The 19,425-nt window shown below is 35.6% G+C and overlaps 1 protein-coding gene across 7 annotated transcripts in view; it reads right to left on the minus strand.

Moving 5' to 3' along the window:
* MKLN1 (muskelin 1) overlaps positions 1–19,425 on the minus strand; it is a 311,818-nt gene that overhangs the window by 78,795 nt on the left and 213,598 nt on the right. For all 7 annotated transcript variants that reach the window (XM_084897002.1, XM_084897001.1, XM_084896999.1 and 4 more), the window contains 2 exons: positions 8,663–8,740; positions 3,845–3,910 (listed from right to left, as the gene is read on the minus strand). In XM_084897002.1, the coding sequence (XP_084753128.1) occupies positions 3,845–3,910; positions 8,663–8,740 (144 nt within the window). The remainder of the gene's footprint in view (positions 1–3,844; positions 3,911–8,662; positions 8,741–19,425) is intronic.

Raw genomic sequence — 19,425 nt, forward strand, 5'->3', positions numbered from 1 at the left:
AGGCTAGTGAAGGAGGCTATCTTAATTCTTAGTTTAATATATAGACACTGAGAGGGGGAAAATGAAGTGAAAAATGCAATTTTAAGAAATATAAATTTATTTTCAAGATAAAAATAAAACATTGTCAGGATATTTAGTTTAAAAGTTTAATACTTCTAAAAATGCAATTAGGAAGACCTTAAATGGACATGAGAAAATTTGAAGAGAGCAATAAAAAATAAGGGGAAAGATATTTTATAAGCTTCAGCCATTTCCTTGAACTCATAGGATGCAGCAGATTATCAACTGGATTCATCCACCACCCTTCAAAACAAAGTTGTGACTTAAAAACTATCTAGATGACACTGATAGCGAATTCAACACAGTTATTTTCCCAGCTAAAAGGTTGTATTTTCTGCCTATGACAATATACATTGTATTCTTAAATAAGGCTATATTTCAGAATGCCTTTGTGATAATAGTATACACTGAGTGGCCAGATTATTATGATCTGTGAACGCATAATAATCTGGCCACTCAGTGTATTTGTATCTCAAATGGGTACCAAAAGTATTCTAGACTTTTGCAAATAGATCAACCACCTACTTGCCTTGAGCTTTTTATCAGCCAGTGCAAAGGGGGAAAACTGATCAGGTGCACAATTTCTATTATCTTTGATATAAAATAAATGAGGTACTCAAGAGAAGTACACCGAGTGACCAGATTATTATGCACTCAGAGATCATAATAATCTGGCCACTCAAGTGTATATATAGCTACAGATCTATAGTCATATGAATATATTTGTAATTCACAACAAAAACCCATGTTCACCTACTTCCTTCAAAGGTTTCTTTAAGGAACATTAGGAAAATCAATTATGTGGCAGTGTGTGTAAAAACTAAAAGGCATTTGCATAGAATTAATATAGAATAGTCAAAGGTACAGCTTTCCATAGAAAGGCTCTTCCAAGTGACAAACATCACCCCCTCAAACTTCTTTTGTATATATCAAATACTGGGGTTTTGCCTGGGTCTTATATCTATTCTGATTGAGAGAGGGAAAAAGACAGGCATTATAGGTTCTCAAAACTTAGTGCAAGTTACATAACAAAGAACTTCCTGGTCTAATGAACAGTTAAATTTTCATCTGAACAGCTTGAACCCTGAAACAAAAAGAGATGCCTTTTCTCTCTTTTTATTCACCTTATTTCCTCAGAGTGGAAACACAATTCAGAATGTATTAGAGAGGTACCAGGTACAGAGATTATAATAAATGATACTGACATATACATCCAGTAGTACAAAATACTAGATTCCTTCTCTAACATGTTATAAGTGATAGAATACACTTAGGAAGGAAGGTTTGAAAATTAAATAGTAACATTTAGGTCATCATGTACTTGTTTGATTTTTTTTTATGGTGTACCTTTAAAAATGGTAACTCTATTCTTAGAGCTGCAGCAAAATGGGGGGAAAACTATTATAGAATAAAAATAAATAAAATTTAAGTATTATTAAGTATTTCATATTTAAGAAAACAACATATATGAAATACTAAGAAGCCATTTTAAAAAGATGATGTTTTTTTGTAAATGAACTTTTTCGTAAATTTCTCTTCGTAATGAACTTTAAGTTTTACTCTAGTAAAGGTGTTCTTAATTTTTTGAGTCAAAAGTCCCTTTGATGATCAGAATTCATGGATTCTCTTCCCAGAAAAAATGTATATACAAACAAAATTTTGTACATGACTTCAATAAATTAAGAGCCTTCATTCTGGAAATCTTCAGAATGCATACTTAAAATAACAACTGGGCTTCTCTACACTCTTATTTTACTCCTTAAGTACCAACTTCATAAAAATGAAACTTCCAGGTTCTTCAAACTCTACTTGAGAAAATCATTCTTCATTATTAACCTACCTACACATTATCAACGAAATTACTAAACAGGGTTTAATTTTTTTCTAAAAATCTTCAAAGTATACTAGAGGCCTGGTGCATGAAATTCGTGCACGGGGGAGGGGGTGTCCCTCAGCCCAGCCTGCTCCCTCTCCAATCTGGGACCTCTCCAGGAATGTCTGACTGCCCTCTCACAATCCAGGACTGCTGGCTCCCAACTGCTCACCTGCCTGCCTTCCTGATTGCCCCTAACCACTTCTGTCTGCCAGCCTGATCACCCCCTAACCACTCCCCTGCCAGCCTTAGTGATGCCTAACTGCTCCCCTGCCAACCTGGTTATCCCTAACCGCCCTCACCTGCAGGCCTGGTACTCCCTCCCCCCGCCCCCTCCCAACTGCCCTCCCCTGCTAGCCATCTTGTGGTGACCCTCTTGTGGCCACATGGGGGCAGGATCTTTGACCACATGGGGGAAGCCATCTTGTGTGTTGGAATGATGGTCAATCTGCATATTTTCTTTTATTAGATAGGATAGAGGCCTGGTGCATGGGTGGGGGCTGGCTGGCTTCCCCTGAAGGATGTCCCAGATCAGGGTAGGTGTTGCCTCGGGGCGTGGGGCAGCTTGGGTTGAGGGGCCTATGGTGATTTGCAGGCCGGCCACACCCACCAGCTAGCCAAGCAGAGGCCCTGGTATCTTGGGTTTATTTAACTTCTACAAAGTTTACCTAAACTTTGTAGCCTGGAGCAGAGCCAAGCCTTCTGCTTGCTCTGTGGCCACCATTTCTGTTGGAATTTATTTACCTTCTATAATTGAAACTTTGTAGCTTTAAGTGGAGGCCTGAGCCAGACCGGGTGTGCAAAAAGCTTGGCTTCCTCCATTGTTGGGGGTAATCCTAGCCTCTTGCTCTTTCCAGCTCTGTGGCTGTGGCCATTTCTGTATTGATATATGTATCTTCTGTCATTGAAACTTTGTAGCCTAGGCTGGCAAGGGCAGGCGGAAAGCTTGGCTTCCTCCATTGCTGGGGAAACCCAAGCCTCCCTCCTGCTCTCTGTGGCCATAGCCATCTTGGTTGGGTTTATCTGCATATTCGCTCTTGACTGGCTAATGAGTGTGGCTTGTGGGTGCAGCAGAGTGGTTAATTTGCATATTACTCTTTTGTTAGATAGGATGCCTTTCCTTACTTTCTAAAATTAGGAAAACATAATTATTTTATGTCAAAAAAATAACTATTCCTAAAGTACTATGATTGAATTAATATTAGCACTCTATGTAGTAAAGTATTTTAAAATCAGATAAGTCAAATTAAACTAAAATTTTGGCATTATTTGCTTTTCAAGATGGTATTTTGAAACCTACGGTATTATAATTTTAGTATTAACTTCTAAATATAATGGTATTTAAGCTGTCCTCACTTATAGAAAAATTTTCCATACCGAATTATAGAAAATTTAAAAGACGGCAAAACAGAATAAAGCAAATGATTCAGAGACTTGTGAACAGTGTTTAGCAATTAATGGATCCAACAACACTTAATTAGTCCAACAAGACTAATTTAGAGGGAGATAGTTTCTCCCTCTAAACTATATCTTGTGTCTCCTTCATTGCTATAATTCCCATAGTATGACATTAAAATATAAATGCACTGAAAATCCAGAAATATATCAAAATTTACTATGAAAATCAAATACAAATACACCCTCCCCCCGCACACACACACAGCTATAAAGGGCTACACATTACATTTCTTTTAGGTTATTTAATTTCATATTGTTTAGCAGCTTCTCCTCTCATGAGTCACTACCTAGTTTAGCTTATGCCTGTGGCTAATGCCTATTTTCTTTGCTACTTTGTTATGGGGATTAACATTTAACCTTTGGAATGAATGAAAAATAAATTCATGTTTACCTGATATTTAAAAATGCATAAATTTAATTTAAAATTTGCTTTCCTTTGCAAGTATCTCTCACCTGTTTGAACATCAATAACCATCTGATGGCCCCCTCTCATTCCTGGTCGGTTATCTTCTCCATCACCTGAAGTAGAAATAATATTTTATTTTAAAGGAAAAGCACAGAACAACCGCAAACCCAAAGTAACTTTATTCATAAGCTTGTAATGACTAGTGCAGTGGTTGGCAAACAAATTAGTCAACAGAGCCAAATATCAACAATACGATTGAAATTTCTTTTGAGAGCCAAATTTTTTAAACTTAAATTTCTTCTAACACCACTTCTTCAAAATAGACTTGCCCATGCCATGGTATTTTGTGGAAGAGCCATACTCAAGGGACCAAAGACCCACATGTGGCTCACGAGCTGCAGTTTGCCGACCATGGGACTAGTGAAAATAAAACACATTTATTCTTTTAATAGTAAGTAAAAAGACTCAAAAGAAATAATATGATACATAGCTATCCTATATAATAAAAGACTAATATGCAAATAGACCAAATGGCAGAACAACTGAACAACCAATGGCTGTGAAGTGTGCTGACCACTAGGGGCACACAGGGAATATTGTTGGTGTCAGCACGGCGGGATGGTGGAGAAGGTAAGCGGGGGCACCAGACTAAGGCTGGGTGCTGATTGCTGTCATCAGGGAAGCCTCTGTTGGTTACTGAAAATCCTTGCTCCTATGTGCCACGGTCCTGCCCGGCACTTGCACCTGCTGCCGGTGCCAGCCCTGCTTGCACTCATTTCCAGCACCAGAGCAGCCACTCGCACCCGCTGCCGGTGCCCAGTGCTGGTCCTGATCACTCGGTGCTCAGTGCCGTCAGTGGGTGCAAGCAGCAGCTACTTGCCTGATCGCTCCTGGGGCTTTTCCAACTCCCCCTGCTCCTGAGGGGAGATCTGGGCACCAGCCGCCATTTCACATCCACTGCTGGTGCCAGCCCCAAAGGCTCCAAGCTGTCAAAGGGTGCCAGTGGGGCTGTTGCAGGGAACGGGGCTTCCAGCAGACAGGGGTCCAGAGGCCATGGCAGGAGGGGCCAGATGAGAGTGTGGAGGATGGGCCGAGACCCACCCTTGTGCCCACTGCAGCCTTGTGGCCCACAGTTCCTTTCAAGATGCACAAATTCCTGCAATGGGCCCCTAGTGTTTATAATAATTATCTTGCTCTTTTTTCCAATTGCTTTCTGGCTATTATTGCAATTGGAAGCTATTTCAATATATTTATGACCAATGTCATAAAAAAGCAATAATATAGGATATTCTACAAAAACATCAGACAAGAAAACTCTAAACTACTGAAGTGACAAAGTGAAGTGGGAAACAATTACAGAATTAGATATCAGGTCTATAATCCAGGCATAGCTTATAAGTAGAATGCGCAATTTTTGAAGTTCACAAAACTAGCTACTGAAAATTAAGATTTTATCAAGTTTTACTTCCTTGATAATTTTCTTATTGTGTTAACTTTGTGCCAGTATTTCAGAAAATAGTTTCCATATAAAGACCACCTATTTTATATGAGCACTGACTGAGAAAATTAAGATTTGCTTTCCTTTTATTGTTATTTCCATTACAAAGCTTAATAGGTAGGTATGTTTAAATATAGTCAGTGAAACTTTTAAAACTGCTGTAGGACAAAACCATTCCTAAATTTATATCTAATCTTACTTTATACAAAATTTTATATAAATGAAGATATAACTTCATTGCAATGGTTCAATAAGTTACAGGGTTCTAATATCTTACTTGACATATAAACCAGAGAACCCAAAGTTTTCTTTATAACTGTCATATTAATGAAAATATATTACTTTGGCTAATAGCTTTCGTTGTATTAGCTTCTGCCTATGTAAAATAGGAAACATGTAACTTTTTACTAATTTCACAGGGATACTATGAAAAAACTAAAATGTCATTTGCAACAGCATGGATGGACCTGGAGAGCATTATACTAAGCGAAATAAGTCAGTCAGAGAAAGATAAATATCACATGGTCTCACTCTTTTGTGGAATATAATGAACAGCATAAACTGATGAACAAAAACAGATCCAGAGACAGAGAAGCATCGATCAGACCGTCAAACCTCAGAGGGAAGGTAGGGGAGGGTGAGGGAGGGTGGGGGTAAGGGGAGAGATCAACCAAAGGACTTCTATGTATGCATATAAGCCTAATTAATCAATGGACACAGACACGGGGTGTGTGTGTGTGTGTGTGTGTGTGTGTGTGGGCATGAGTGGAGATGGGGGGGGGGGGTGCAAAAGTAAGGGGGTAAGGATGCAATGCCTTAATCAATGAAGAAAATTAAAGAAAGAATGTGGCCAAAGAAGGAGACATATGTAATACTTTAAACAATAAAAAATAAATTAAAAAAATTAATGAATTAAGTAAATTTAAAAAATGCATTTACTACCTTTGGGCATTTTTTTTTTTTTTACATGAGACAGAACTAAACTCTACCCTGTTTAACCTTTTATTTCTGTATATGGAAAAACAAAATAAATTCTAACTTACACTGACCAAAAAAGTCAGTTCTTATATAAAAAATAAGATGCAAAACTGAAGTTTTTCATTACTACTGTACTCAAAAGCTAATCATTCAAAAGGTCTCTGAAAATTCTTTCTCCTTTCTAATAGTTAGACTTTGCAGTTCATTATCATTGAAGCTTTTCCTTTTCTTCTTTTTTCACCCAGTTAGTAATGCCTCTTGCAAGAGATTAAGAAAACATTGAAATAAATTTATTTTATGTTTGTACTTTATATATTTAATCTATTAGTTTTCAAATACGCAATTAAAATGTTTGCTATAAATCTGCTTCTTTGAATAAAATTACCTCATATATGACTGATAAAAATAGGAGAATTGATATTCCTATAATACAGAAATTATGGGTGCTTATAGCAGTTTTCTCCAGTATATTAATGTTTAACACTTTCAGAAGAAAGTTTTCTCACAATTAAAGAGAAGACCTAAACAGTCAATATACGATGATCATAGGAAAAAGCTGAATATCTATAGAACTGCCTTCCTTCTTTTAAAAAAAAATATATATTTATTGATTTCAGAGAAGGGAGGAGAGATAGAAACATGAAAGATGAGAGAGAACCACTGATTGGCTGCCTCCTGCACACCCCCTAATGGGGATCGAGCCTCCAACCCGAGCATGTGCCCTGACCAGGAATCAAATGAAAACCTCCTGGTTCATAGGCTGACACTCAGCCATTGAGCAACATCAACTGGACACAAATAGTATCCTGTTTCCCCGAAAATAAGACAGTATCTTATATTAATTTTTGCTCCCAAAGATGCGCTAGGTGTTATTTTCAGGGGATGTCTTATTTTTCCACGAAAAAGAATATGGTACACATTTATTGTTAAATGAAAATAAAGGAAATTTATTACCTGTATACGGTACGGTAGTACGGTAGTTGGCTACACAAACCAGACAAACTGTGAATTCTACAGTATCAAGAATTTACTCATTTATTCAATGACAATCATGTCATCATCTTCTGGATCATCATCATAACAATCCAATTCCTGAATTTCCTGGTGAATTTCTTGTGACTCCTTTTCTTTCAGAATCAGTGGACCAAATCTCTCATGTTTAGCCTAGGGGGAACTTATTTTCGGGGGAATGCCTTATATTTCACTCAGAAGGAAACCTGTAAGTAGGTCTTATTTTCGGAGGATGTCTTATTTTCGGGGAAACACGGTAGTTGCATTAGAGAATTGCTGCATTTTCTATTATATTAACCATCTGGCAGAGTAATGAGTGCAGATGGGGTGACAAAAATTTCCTCCACCTGAAAAAATAGGTTAAAGAAGAAGACTACACCCTGAATCAAGATTTCAAGTTTGATTAAAATAGTGTTTATTAGAAATAAATGTTCTCTATGTTCTACAGTTATAAGGAGAAAGCATGAGCACAGAATTTAAGGCTCCAAACTCATTTTGATGCTCAATATAAGTGCCTGAAAAGATTTAACTATATTAATATTATTTATTTTTATTAGGATTACTACTCTCATTTTTATTAGTATCTGGTCATAAAGTTCCATAGATCTAGAATGGTATGCCCATTTCTATTTTTCTCATAAGCCCTATTAGCTTTAGTGAGCAATTTTACAGAACTTAAGGTTTTTCAGAAACATGTTTGGCATTACAACACAATGGCCTATAATTTTAGTGTCTTTATAAAAGTAATTTATGATGGTATTCTATGTAAAAACTGTCCAATCTCCTGTTATAGCTGTAAAACAAAAAGGTTTAAAAGAAAAATTCTATATGATAAAACCCGAATATGCTAATTTCTGGTCATCCAGTCTGTCACTCAACCAAAGTGTAATATGCTAATGATATGCTAAGGCTACTTAATCGCTCGCTATGACGTGCACTGTCCACCAGGGGACAGATGCTCTGACCAGTAGGTGAGCTTGCTGCTGTGGTCTGGCTGATTGGAACTGAGTGAGAGAGATAGGCGGTCCCTTCTTGGCTGGCCAACCTCCTGCATCCCACAGGCCAGGCCAAGGGACTCCACTGGTGCACGAATTTGTGCATCAGGCCTCTAGTTTAACATAATAAACTAAGTCTGCCCCCTACTTAAGGAACCTACGTCTTGTTTTATGGTTTTGTTTTGTTTTAATTAATTTCTTTTTTTATTGTTTAAAGTATTACATGTTTCCCCGGCCACTCCCACCCCCAGGACAAGCCCCCACTGTCTTGTTTTAAAACCTGCTTTTCATTAACAGAGCACTTTGAAATTTGAGCTACCCGGGGGAAAAAATGAAATCAAGACATTACAGCAAAAGCACCCACACCAGAAGATAGGGCTAACCTTTGGTGCTTTTGGGAATGATCTGACTCCATCGTGGCTTGTATTCCTGTTGACTGATGTACTGATTGAACAATCCATCTGCAAATAGCAGAGAATGAGAGAGAATTATGACTTAACCAGCTTAAACTTTTTATTACAGCAAAAAAGACAAAAATGTAGAAGCCTACAATCAGGGAAATTATTAATATATCATTAATACAATAGCATGTTCATAAAATACATCACTGCAGTTGTCATGCTACCTCAAATATAAAAAGTATTGGTTGACAAATAGGCCCTTATATCTTCAAGAAAAAAACAAAACAAAAAAAAACAAAACACTAATCCACGAAAGTGAAAATTCCACTTTTATAGTTTTCGTTAAGTATAAAACTACATAGAGATCAAAGTACCAGTAATAGTTATTAATATGTTTATTGAATACTTACTAACATTAGAATCCGTGCTATCTTAAAAATTTGATTTAATCTAAAAACAACCTTATGAACAAGGAGGCATTATCATCTCCATTTTACAGATGGGGAAATGGAAACATTAAGAAATTGAAGAGAAAGCACATCTTTTAACCTAGATCACAGGCCAATAAATTCTTAATTTACTTCTTAAGAGGAAATGTTACACTAGTTACTATAAAGGTCATGGAGGTTGAACTCCTCACATACATATATCCTATCCCTAAATAATTATCCCTAATCCCAGGCCTCTCAACAAAGATTAAGAAAGATATGGAACACAATATTGGCTATTGAACCACGAGGATTTTTTGAGGGGACTGCTAGGAAATATGCCCTACTTCTAAACAGACATACAGAGAAGAAAAATCTTCTATTCTTTTAAAAATTTTCATATCTGTATGCAATGTACACAATTACTACAGCAATCTGTAAAGATATGAAAATTAAGTCAGTTCTATGATAACAACAAAGCAGACAGAGATAAAGAAACTGGATCATTGAATCTATCAACAATGAAACTACCTATGGACTTCTTGTTATGTGATACTAAAGGCATGGTGCATGAAATTCATTAACTTGGGGGTTGGGGAGAAGAAGGGGGGTTTCCCCAGCCTGGCCTGTGCCCTCTCACAGTGCGGGAACCCCACGATTTATCTCCCCAAAGAGGTAGGCCCCGCCCACCCACTTGGGGCTCCTCGATAGATTGCCCCAAAAAGGTAGGCTGGAGCCAGGGGTCCGCCTCCACCCAGCATGGAGTCGCCAGGACCCACCTCCATGCTGCGCACTCAACGTCAAGTCCCCACCCATTTGCGTTCGCCTTGCCACCCACACAGCCCGCCACACCCATGTGTGCCTGCTGCACACGAAGCCTCCTGGTGATGGCTTGCTAAGGTGTGAGGGCATCACAGTGTGAGGGTGTGACAACCACATAGGCTTTTATTAGTATAAACTAGAGGTTAGAATAGATAATAACAGTTCCTTACTTTTTAAACTATAGTTTTCTTTTATAGGAGACCAAATAGATTATAATTTATAAAGTTACCTATACGATAAATTCTTTCATTTGACTCTGATTTCAATCTGAATAAAGATTGTCCCTTTTGCTTAGTCACTGAAAGCAAATACTTTTCCAAAGAATTTACAAGTAAAACTGTCTGTTCTCCATGATTTGTATACTCGCCAGGGACGGTGTAATACACAGAAACCTCCCTAATCTCTTTTTCTGGCTAATCATGAAGCTGAATTATAACCACACTACAACACTTCAAGTCTTTTCAGATGGCTTTAATGGAAACTTCCATATATACACTCAATTTTTTATTTTTCTTTGCCTCCTGGGCTTTTCAAAATTCCTTAAAAAAGAAAGTTCTACTATTCTTTCCTCCTTTTAAAATTAGTACTAATAAATTAGCATTTATATGTTGTCAAAGTAAGAGGAATAAATAGATTCACAACTTATTTCAGTGAGAAAGTTCCTATAATATAATTTACTCACCATGGGCTTTTCTGATAATTCTTGTCCCACTGAACCTATTTTAACCAATACTCTCCCCTCATTACAAGATTGGTAATCCTTTTTTTTTCTCAGATAAAGCGTTGTGGAGCTCTTAATAATAGTAAAGATAAGATTATAGTAAAAATATAAATTGTAAATTTACAACTATATGGAAAGTAAACATAGTAATCAAATTTTTTCAGTTTTGAGAAAAGCATATATGAATTAAATACTATATTTCATCCAGGAAGGGGAACTGGATGGAAGAAGGTGAAGGGATTAGCCAAAGAACATATATGCATAAGCCATGGAAATAGACAACAGTACACAGACAATAGTGTGATGATGGCCAGAGGGAAGGTGAGGGTGAGGGTGGATGGAGGGGGACAAAGTAGGGAAAACTGGGGACATCTGTAATAGTGTCAATAATAAAAAAAGAAAAAAAATTAAATACTCCTTTTAAACAGAGAAGATAAAATTATTCAATAAAGAAAATGATTTTAAAATATACATTAAGTCTACATAATAGCTACTGAAGAGGAGAGAGAGAGAACGTAAAAGATGGGAATATATAGAAATGAGTAGCAAAACTGAAGGAGATAAGCAAATTGCATACATGAAAAATATAAAGCAAAATGTATAAAAGTAATAAATTTCACATTATTTAAAAGTAACCAATTACACCCTGGCTGGTTTGGCTCAGTGGATATAGCATCAACCTGCGGACTGAAGGGTCCCAGGTTCAATTCCAGTCAAGAGCATATGCCTGAGTTGCAGACTTTATCCCCAGTGGGGGATGTGCAGGAGGTAGCCAATCAATGATTCTCTCTCATTGTCAATGTTTCTATCTCTTTCCCTCTACCTTCCTCTGTGAAATCAATAAAATTCTATTAAAAAAAATAACCAATTACCATATTACTTGTTTCCCCTATAGTTACACAGCTTTAAATAAGTCAATTAAGTTCTTTATTTGGAAAAAAAAATGGTGTTTAAGAGTTGGATAGAGCCGGAAGATCCTTCCAAATGCAGGCATGTTAGAACTTTATCATTGTTAGAACCAATATATTTATTGAAACTATGTGTATCTGGCTGGTTCTACCTTATGCTCATCTTAGAAATGTCTTTATCACCTTTTCCCCCCTTATACATTCTATGACCACTCTCGGAGAGAAATCATAACCCAACTGGGGAAATTTCTGCTAATACTCCAAAAGGAGTTATCAAAGAAACAGTTCTCATCAGATGAAGGACCCTATCCCTGATCTTAAGCCATTCTGGACACTGCAGGAAAAATTCAATTCTCTAATTGCTTTTTCAACCAATCTCAGCCTCACTCTTAATACTTAAAAAGCCTACAAATACTCTTCCCATCAAGATCGTCATTCTATTTGTCTCCTATCAAAGACAACTTTCTTAAGAAAATGCTGTCAGTAATTTTCAAAGTAAAAAAAAAAAAAAAGCAAACTCTGAAACATTATATAATTTTTATAATTTCTTAAAGATACACACAAACTCACTGATGACAAAAATTTAACAATGACATACATAAAAAATTTTAAAGTGATTTTGTCTGACAAGATTAAGGTGATTTTTTATTTGGGGATTTCTTCTTTGTACTTTTATGTTACCCCAATTTTTTGTATCAAACACTATAATTACCAGAAGAAAAGCCACAAAACAACCAGATATATGGAACTATTTTCTGAACCTTAGGAAAACTTTGTAACATAGTTATTACCAATATAAGTCATTTCATATCTTTTGTAATCCCTGAAATGCCTATCCCTGCCAGCTCACTAGACACAGCTATGTTTCTATAAGCATTGCTTTGTACATTGACATTAGCTTTTCTGATTGATTGTTTTAATCCTCACCAAAAGATATGTTTTTATTGCGTTTTTAGAGAGGAAGGGTGAGGGAGAGGACAGAAGAGGGAGGAAAAAGGAGGGAAGGAGAGGGAGAAACATTTAATTGGTTGCTTCTGGTACACAGCCTGACAGGAGATTAAACTCACAACCTAGTTATGTGCCCTGACCAGAATGGAACAAACCTTTTGGTACATGGGACGACACTCCAACCAAACCACCCAGCCAGGGGAAATTAGCTTGTTTTAACAAGGATAAAGTATAAGCTTAAATATGCCGGAAGGATTTACAATCAGGAATGCAGAAGATATTACCTATAAAATTTATATTAAGTACCCCAAACAGAAAATATTAGAAATTATGATTTTACTATAGGTCAATAAAGTTAATCTTCTTCTAAATAATGATAGTTAATAGTGTATAATCATAAATGCTCAGTATATTAAATGCTTAGAATTAAAAAAAAGGCAGAAGGTGAGAAACTTTCCTAGCCATATGGTTATCATTTCCTTCAAGTCATCTTAATGTTACTAAGTTCCTTAAACAATCTACTCATAAAAATTCTCCTTTCAATAAAGCACATTTCTAGTACCTAATGGCACTCTGACAAGTCATACCAGTCCACACAAAACAGTCATGCAAACATTTTTTAAAAATTGTTTTGAGAACTTCTTAATTTGCCTCCTTTTCCCTAACAAATTCCTTTTGTCTTCACTAGTCTAAAGTCACACAATTTTCTTTGCTATCTCTTACTCTTCTGTGCAGACGATTAGAAAACTTGAAGAAAACTATTTCAATACTAGAGGCACAGTACACAAAAATTCATGCACTTGGGGGAGGGGGACTCCTCTGCCAGGCCTGCACCCTCCCGCAGTCCGGGAGCTCTCAGGGTATGTCCAACTAACAGTTTAGGCCTAGTCCCCTGTGCTGGACAGCCATGAGCCAAATTCTGGCTGAGCGGCACTCCCTCTGTGGAAGTGCACTGACCACTAGATATCAGCTCCTGCATTGAGCATCTGCCCCCTGGTGGTTAGTGCACGTCACAGTGACCAGTAATTCCCAGTTTTTCCACAGTTAGGGTCTTATTTGCTTATAACCCTTTTATTATATAGGATGGCACTATCAAATCTGGAAATAACTTTTAAGAAGACCTTAAAAGAAGAAATTGCTTTTATTGAGTATCTACTGTGTGGAAGACACCACAAAGGTTTACTCATTTTCTACTTAAACCTATGCAATGGTCATTAATTATTGCAAAGATTAGAAAATCAAGGTTTAGAGAAGTTAAATAATATGCCCAATAACCCAAAAGAAAACAGTATAAAGCCCCAGTCCAAGTCCAAAACCTTTTCAACTCTTCATAGATAGCATGTGAATACACATACACACATATATAACAGACTAACACACATATAATAGACTAGTTTTTAAATTGAAATCTAACATGAAATGCTATTAATAATAGACATGGTAAAATAAAAAAAAAACATACACAAGACTTAGGGGGAAAAAACTCACCATGTCAGATCATTCTACTATGATATTAAACAAATTCAATATTATAAAAGAATAATAAAACTAATAATAAAACTAATATCACTTACATTTAAAGGAAAAAATGCAATCTCTCTTTCTTAAGACACTGGCTACTGTGGCTAAAGTTTACTTTTTGATTCTTCTCTGGAACATTGGTTTGCCATTACTCCAGACTACTTACTAACAGAAACATTCTTGTTAGTTGGAAGTGTTCCATATCTATGGCCAATTTGTAAAGCTAGCTATTCTACCAAAACAACAACAACAACAACAACGAAACACAACAAAATGAAACACCTCTTCTTTTGGAGAAATCATGGCTTCACATAAGACATGTAAGCAAATACAGCCCTGGCCTTGTGTGGCTCAGTTGATTGGAGCATTGTCCTCTGAGCTGAGTGGTCACACATTTAGTTCCCAGTCAGGGCACATAGCCAGGTTATGGTTCAATCCCTGGCCAATCGGGAGGGGTATGGGAGGCACAGATCAATGCTTCTCTCTCTCTCTCTCTCTCTCACCCTTCCCTTTCCCTTCCTCTCTCTCTAAAATCAATTGGGAGGAAAAATAAACAAATTATAGCCCTCTCACCTCTCTTTATGTTACAAATATCCCACTCATTATTACCTTTCTGACGTTTTCATTTTATAATATTATATATCATCCAATCATTGCAAATAAAAAAATAATATAGAGATTAAAAAAAAAGAAAAGAATAGTGCACCTTTCAGAGAAACATGATAAAGATGATTCTCATTTAAAAACACATTATTGCCTTTTCCCAGGGAAACTTGGTTACCAATAAATAGCCCAGACCAAATCTGGAGCAGCTTACATTTAGTCGCCATTTTACGTTTGAAAAAAAGAGTAATATAAATGTTTATTAAGGCTTTGGTAAATAGTAAATTTTGTTTCAAAACTATATGAGACATGCTAAAGAAACTTTATTTTTTAATAGAAAAAATTTGAGTTTTGGAAATCAAAGTCATAAAGTTGAGATTTTTTGAAGCAATCAAAAATGCTTCAAACATTAAAGCAGGGTAAAGATTTTTTTTAAAATACATTGCTTTCAGTACCTTGTTTTAATGTTCAAGAACTTCCATTCAATATCTAAAAACAAATGAGAAGTTCACATGTCTATCCCAATAATATTACCATGTTCTCTATATTTCTAATTCTTGAAAGGCATTTTGTTTTGATATTCTATATAATTCAGCAAAAAAATTTAGGCTTTCTACTGAAACAATGACATTCTCATCTATAAAAATATGGCAACACCCATTACACTATTTTGAAAATCTCAAAAACAAGTGAAACAGTGAGGCATTTAAATATGCCTGTGAACAATCTACATTTTAAAAATGCTATTTTTAAAGAGGAAGCCAGGCAGTTGCTAATATTTCTATATATCTATTTTTGATAAAATCTAAAGTAGGAAATCAGAAAAATAAAATTGTAAAAAATAAATAGAAATATAACTTTGCAGAAAGCACACTAAGACCTAGTTGCTAACAATTTTCAAACTATTTAAAGGCTCCAGTCCAAAACAACCTCATTTTCCCCTTATGGTTATTATAAACTAGAGGCCCTGTGCACAAATTCATGCACCAATGGGGTCCCTCGGCCTGGCCTGTGGGATCGGGCCAAAACCAGTACTCTGACATCCCCCAAGGGGTCCCAGATTGCGAGAGGGCACAGGCCAGGCCGAGGGACCCCACCAGTGCATGATCAGGGCCGGGGAGGGATGCTGGAGGTTGACCAGCCGGGGAAGGACTGCAGGAGGGTTCCAGGGCATGTTTGGCTACAATAGGCCAGACCCCGGCAGCAAGCTATCTTACTGGTCTGAGCATCTGCCCCCTGGTGGTCAGTGTACGTCATAATGAGCGGCTGAGCAGTCTTAGCATATTACACTTTGATTGGTTGAACAGATGACTGGACATTTAACATATTAGGCTTTTATTATATAGGATAAACATATTTCATATAGTCCAAACTAAGCACAAGCTATTCTTGTCTCCAATAGTGTATACTAACTATCTTAAAAAGTACATGACAAAAAATGAAAATTAGGAAAGAAGCTTTTACCAAAAGAAAAAAATAACCTCACCTAAGATCCCCTCCAAAAAGAGCAGAGATTATAGTACTGCTGCCTGATTTCTCATCAAAACACAGATTACATTTTTAAAAATTAAAAATTCATTTATAGGTAAAAATGTACAGAGCATAAGAACTTTTTTTATAATTCAAGAGTAATAATGGCTAGGTAAAAGATTTAAAATATAATGTATTTCAGCAGTTTGTTCCAATTCTGAAGAAAAATATGCATTAAGGCATTTATAGTACAATAATAATGGGGAAATTGAATCTGTAAATATTACTAGGATAGTAAAGCATAGTAGTAAAAAGTATGGATTCAAATCTTAGCTCTGCTACTTGCTATCTTATAAGGTCTTAGAAAAAATACTTAATCATTCTTGTTTATTAAATGGGGATAACAACAATACTTACCCTAGGAAGTAGGTATGAGAATTAAACAAATTAATTTTTATATAGGGTTTCATCCATTAAAAAAAATTTATTTTGACTGATTTTAGACAAAAAGGGAGGGAGGGAGGGATGGAGAGACGGAGGGAGGAAAAGAGAGAGAGAGAGAGAGAAAGAGAGAGAGAGAGAGAGAGAGAGAGAGAGAGAGAGAAACACTGAGATGTTGTTCTATTTGTTTATGCCTTCACTGGTTGTTTCTCCTATGTGCCCTGACAAGGACTCGAACCCTCAACCTTGGTGAGCAGGGACAATACTCTAACCAACTAAGCTACCCAGCCAGGACTTTATATAGAAGAGTAAATGGCACATTGTTACACCCTCAAATTCATGTTACAATAGTTATTATAATTTTAATTATGTAATATTTGGAACTATAGTTGGCAGAAAACTAACAATCTTTTATGCACAAAATGAGAACTTCAACGAAAGGTTAAAGGAGTTAAGAGAAGGAGAAGTGATTGGGGTACAGGAATAATAAAAGAAGCTATCTTGAAAGAGCTGGCCTTGAAGAATGAGTTAAGAGTGAATAGTGATAGAAAGGGAAGTAATCAGGTAAGGGAATACAGCATAAACAAAGGCACAAAGACATGAATGGGCAGGGATATGGAAAGAAGCCATGTTTCCAAAAGCAGTCTGGCAGTCATGTGGGGGAAAAGAGATTTCACATTTTGAGTACTGCTCAGAAGAAACAGTATCCTAAGGTGAAAAGCAAAAATCTTGCTATCCTAGAACACAACCCTAGCTACTGATGGCTAAGAAACTCATTTTATTTAAAGATTAATAATACTACAAAAAAAAAAATCAACTCAAAAGCTATACAAAGATATAAAAAGGAAGAGGAAGAAAGAATTATTTTAAGTGGCAAATTAATCTGATTTAACAAAAAAAATGAATATAATAGATGTAATAGATAAAAATGGTTAAATATTTTATCATGAATATAAAAAAGTTAAGCAATCCTCTCTATAAAGTACAAGCACAAATTAAAGATATAATCAGTTGAAAAGTAGAAATATAAATACTTAGAAAAGATATGGTAAAGCAATAAGAGGAAATAAAATATGAATTGTTAGAGTTGAACGAAAAGAGAAAAGAAAAAATTAAAACATCACAGAAATGAAGGCCAAGGTGTAAGACCATACTAATAACATAGTAATGGAAATGAGATAAAGGATTTAGAGAAGCTTGAAGAATTCAGCATAAATGTGTTATTAAAAAGAACAAATAAGAAAATGAAAGAATAAACAAAGGCAACATACATTTAATTAAAAGGAAACAAAATACACAAAGCTAACAGTGCTGTCCCATTGAAGTTGCCCTGTTAATATAACTTTAAAATAATCTAAAACTAAAATAAAATACTTAAAACAGCCATAGAAAAAAAAATTTAAATTCAAAGGAACAAGAGTTGACAATTATAGTATACTCTTGATAGCAACAATAACTGGTTAACAGCAGAATAATATTCCAAAAGGTATTTAAAGAAGATAACTGTCAACCTAAATTCCATATTCAGCAAATATATTCTTCAAGAAAAGAGATTAAAATTGTTGAGCAAAGGAAAACTGACAGAATTAATCTGCATTAGGAGAAATTGTAAAGGAAGTGCTTTTAAGGCAGAAGGAAGATGATCCTACCTTTAAGATCAGCAATGCAAATAGTAATGAAGAAAAAAAATTAGTAAATATCTGGGTAAAATTAATGAACATTGTCTGTATAAAACAAGAACAGTACTATTTTATAGAGTCTTTGAATCCAATTTCAAAATAAAGGACAAGTTGGAAGGTGTGTAGATGAGAGTTGAAAGTCTATACTATTATAATAATAGAGTAATGGTTGAAAGGGAAGAAGGAAAAGGAAATGATGAATTTTGTTAAGTATGCATACTGGTCATAATTTCTAGATTAATCATAAATAAAATATACACAGAGTGCATTACTTCCAAATGAATAAAAATAAAGATTAAAAATTAAAAACAAGAGACAACAACCAAAAAGAAGAACAGATGTGACAAAGAATATAAAGTGGTAGATTTAAATATACATATTTATCAGTAATTCAAACATGTAAACAAATAGTTAAATCTAAAAAAGGCAGTTTTGCCCTAGCCAGTTTGGCTCTGTGGACAGAGCGTCAACCTGTGGACCAAAGGGTCCCAGGTTCAATTCCAGTCAAGGGCACATACCTTGCTTGCAGGCTCCTTCCTGGCCCAGGCCCTGGTCAGAGATGTGCAGGAGGCAACCAATCCATGTATTTCTCTTACATCAACGTTTCTCTCTGTCTTTCCCTCTCTCTTCTACTTTCCCTAAAAAAAAAAAAAAATCAGTGGAAAAATATCCTTAGGTGAGGATTAACAAAAGAAAACAAAAAAAAAGAAGGCAGATTATAAGAAATCCAACTAAATTTCAAGGACATACTTCTTTAAAAAAAGGATATAGAAGGGTTGAAAAGAAAAGATGGAAAAAGATTGGCTATGCAAACACTTAGCAAATGAAAGCAGATTATAATGTAAGACAAGTTATACCTCAAAACATTACTAAAGATAAAAACACACTTCATAACAATAAAAGATTTACTAATTCAAAATAAAATAATGTATAATTTATGTGTATAGAAACATGGCTTCAAAATATATAAAGCAAAAAAGTTGACAGAACTATAAGAGGATAGACAATTCCATAATCATAGGGGGAAGTATTAATATATTTTTCTTAGTAATAGTGAAAATCAAAAAAATCAAAGATTTATGAAACATGATTAGTAAACTGAACCAAACAGGTATATAGAACTGTGCCCCAACAACTAAAGAACTCACATTCTGTCCAAGTATAAATATATATATATAAATTGAACAAAGTGGGCCATATAGTA

This window comes from Pipistrellus hanaki, assembly GCF_964339955.1.
Source record: "Pipistrellus hanaki genome assembly, chromosome: 10".
Taxonomy (NCBI): Eukaryota; Metazoa; Chordata; class Mammalia; order Chiroptera; family Vespertilionidae; genus Pipistrellus; species Pipistrellus hanaki.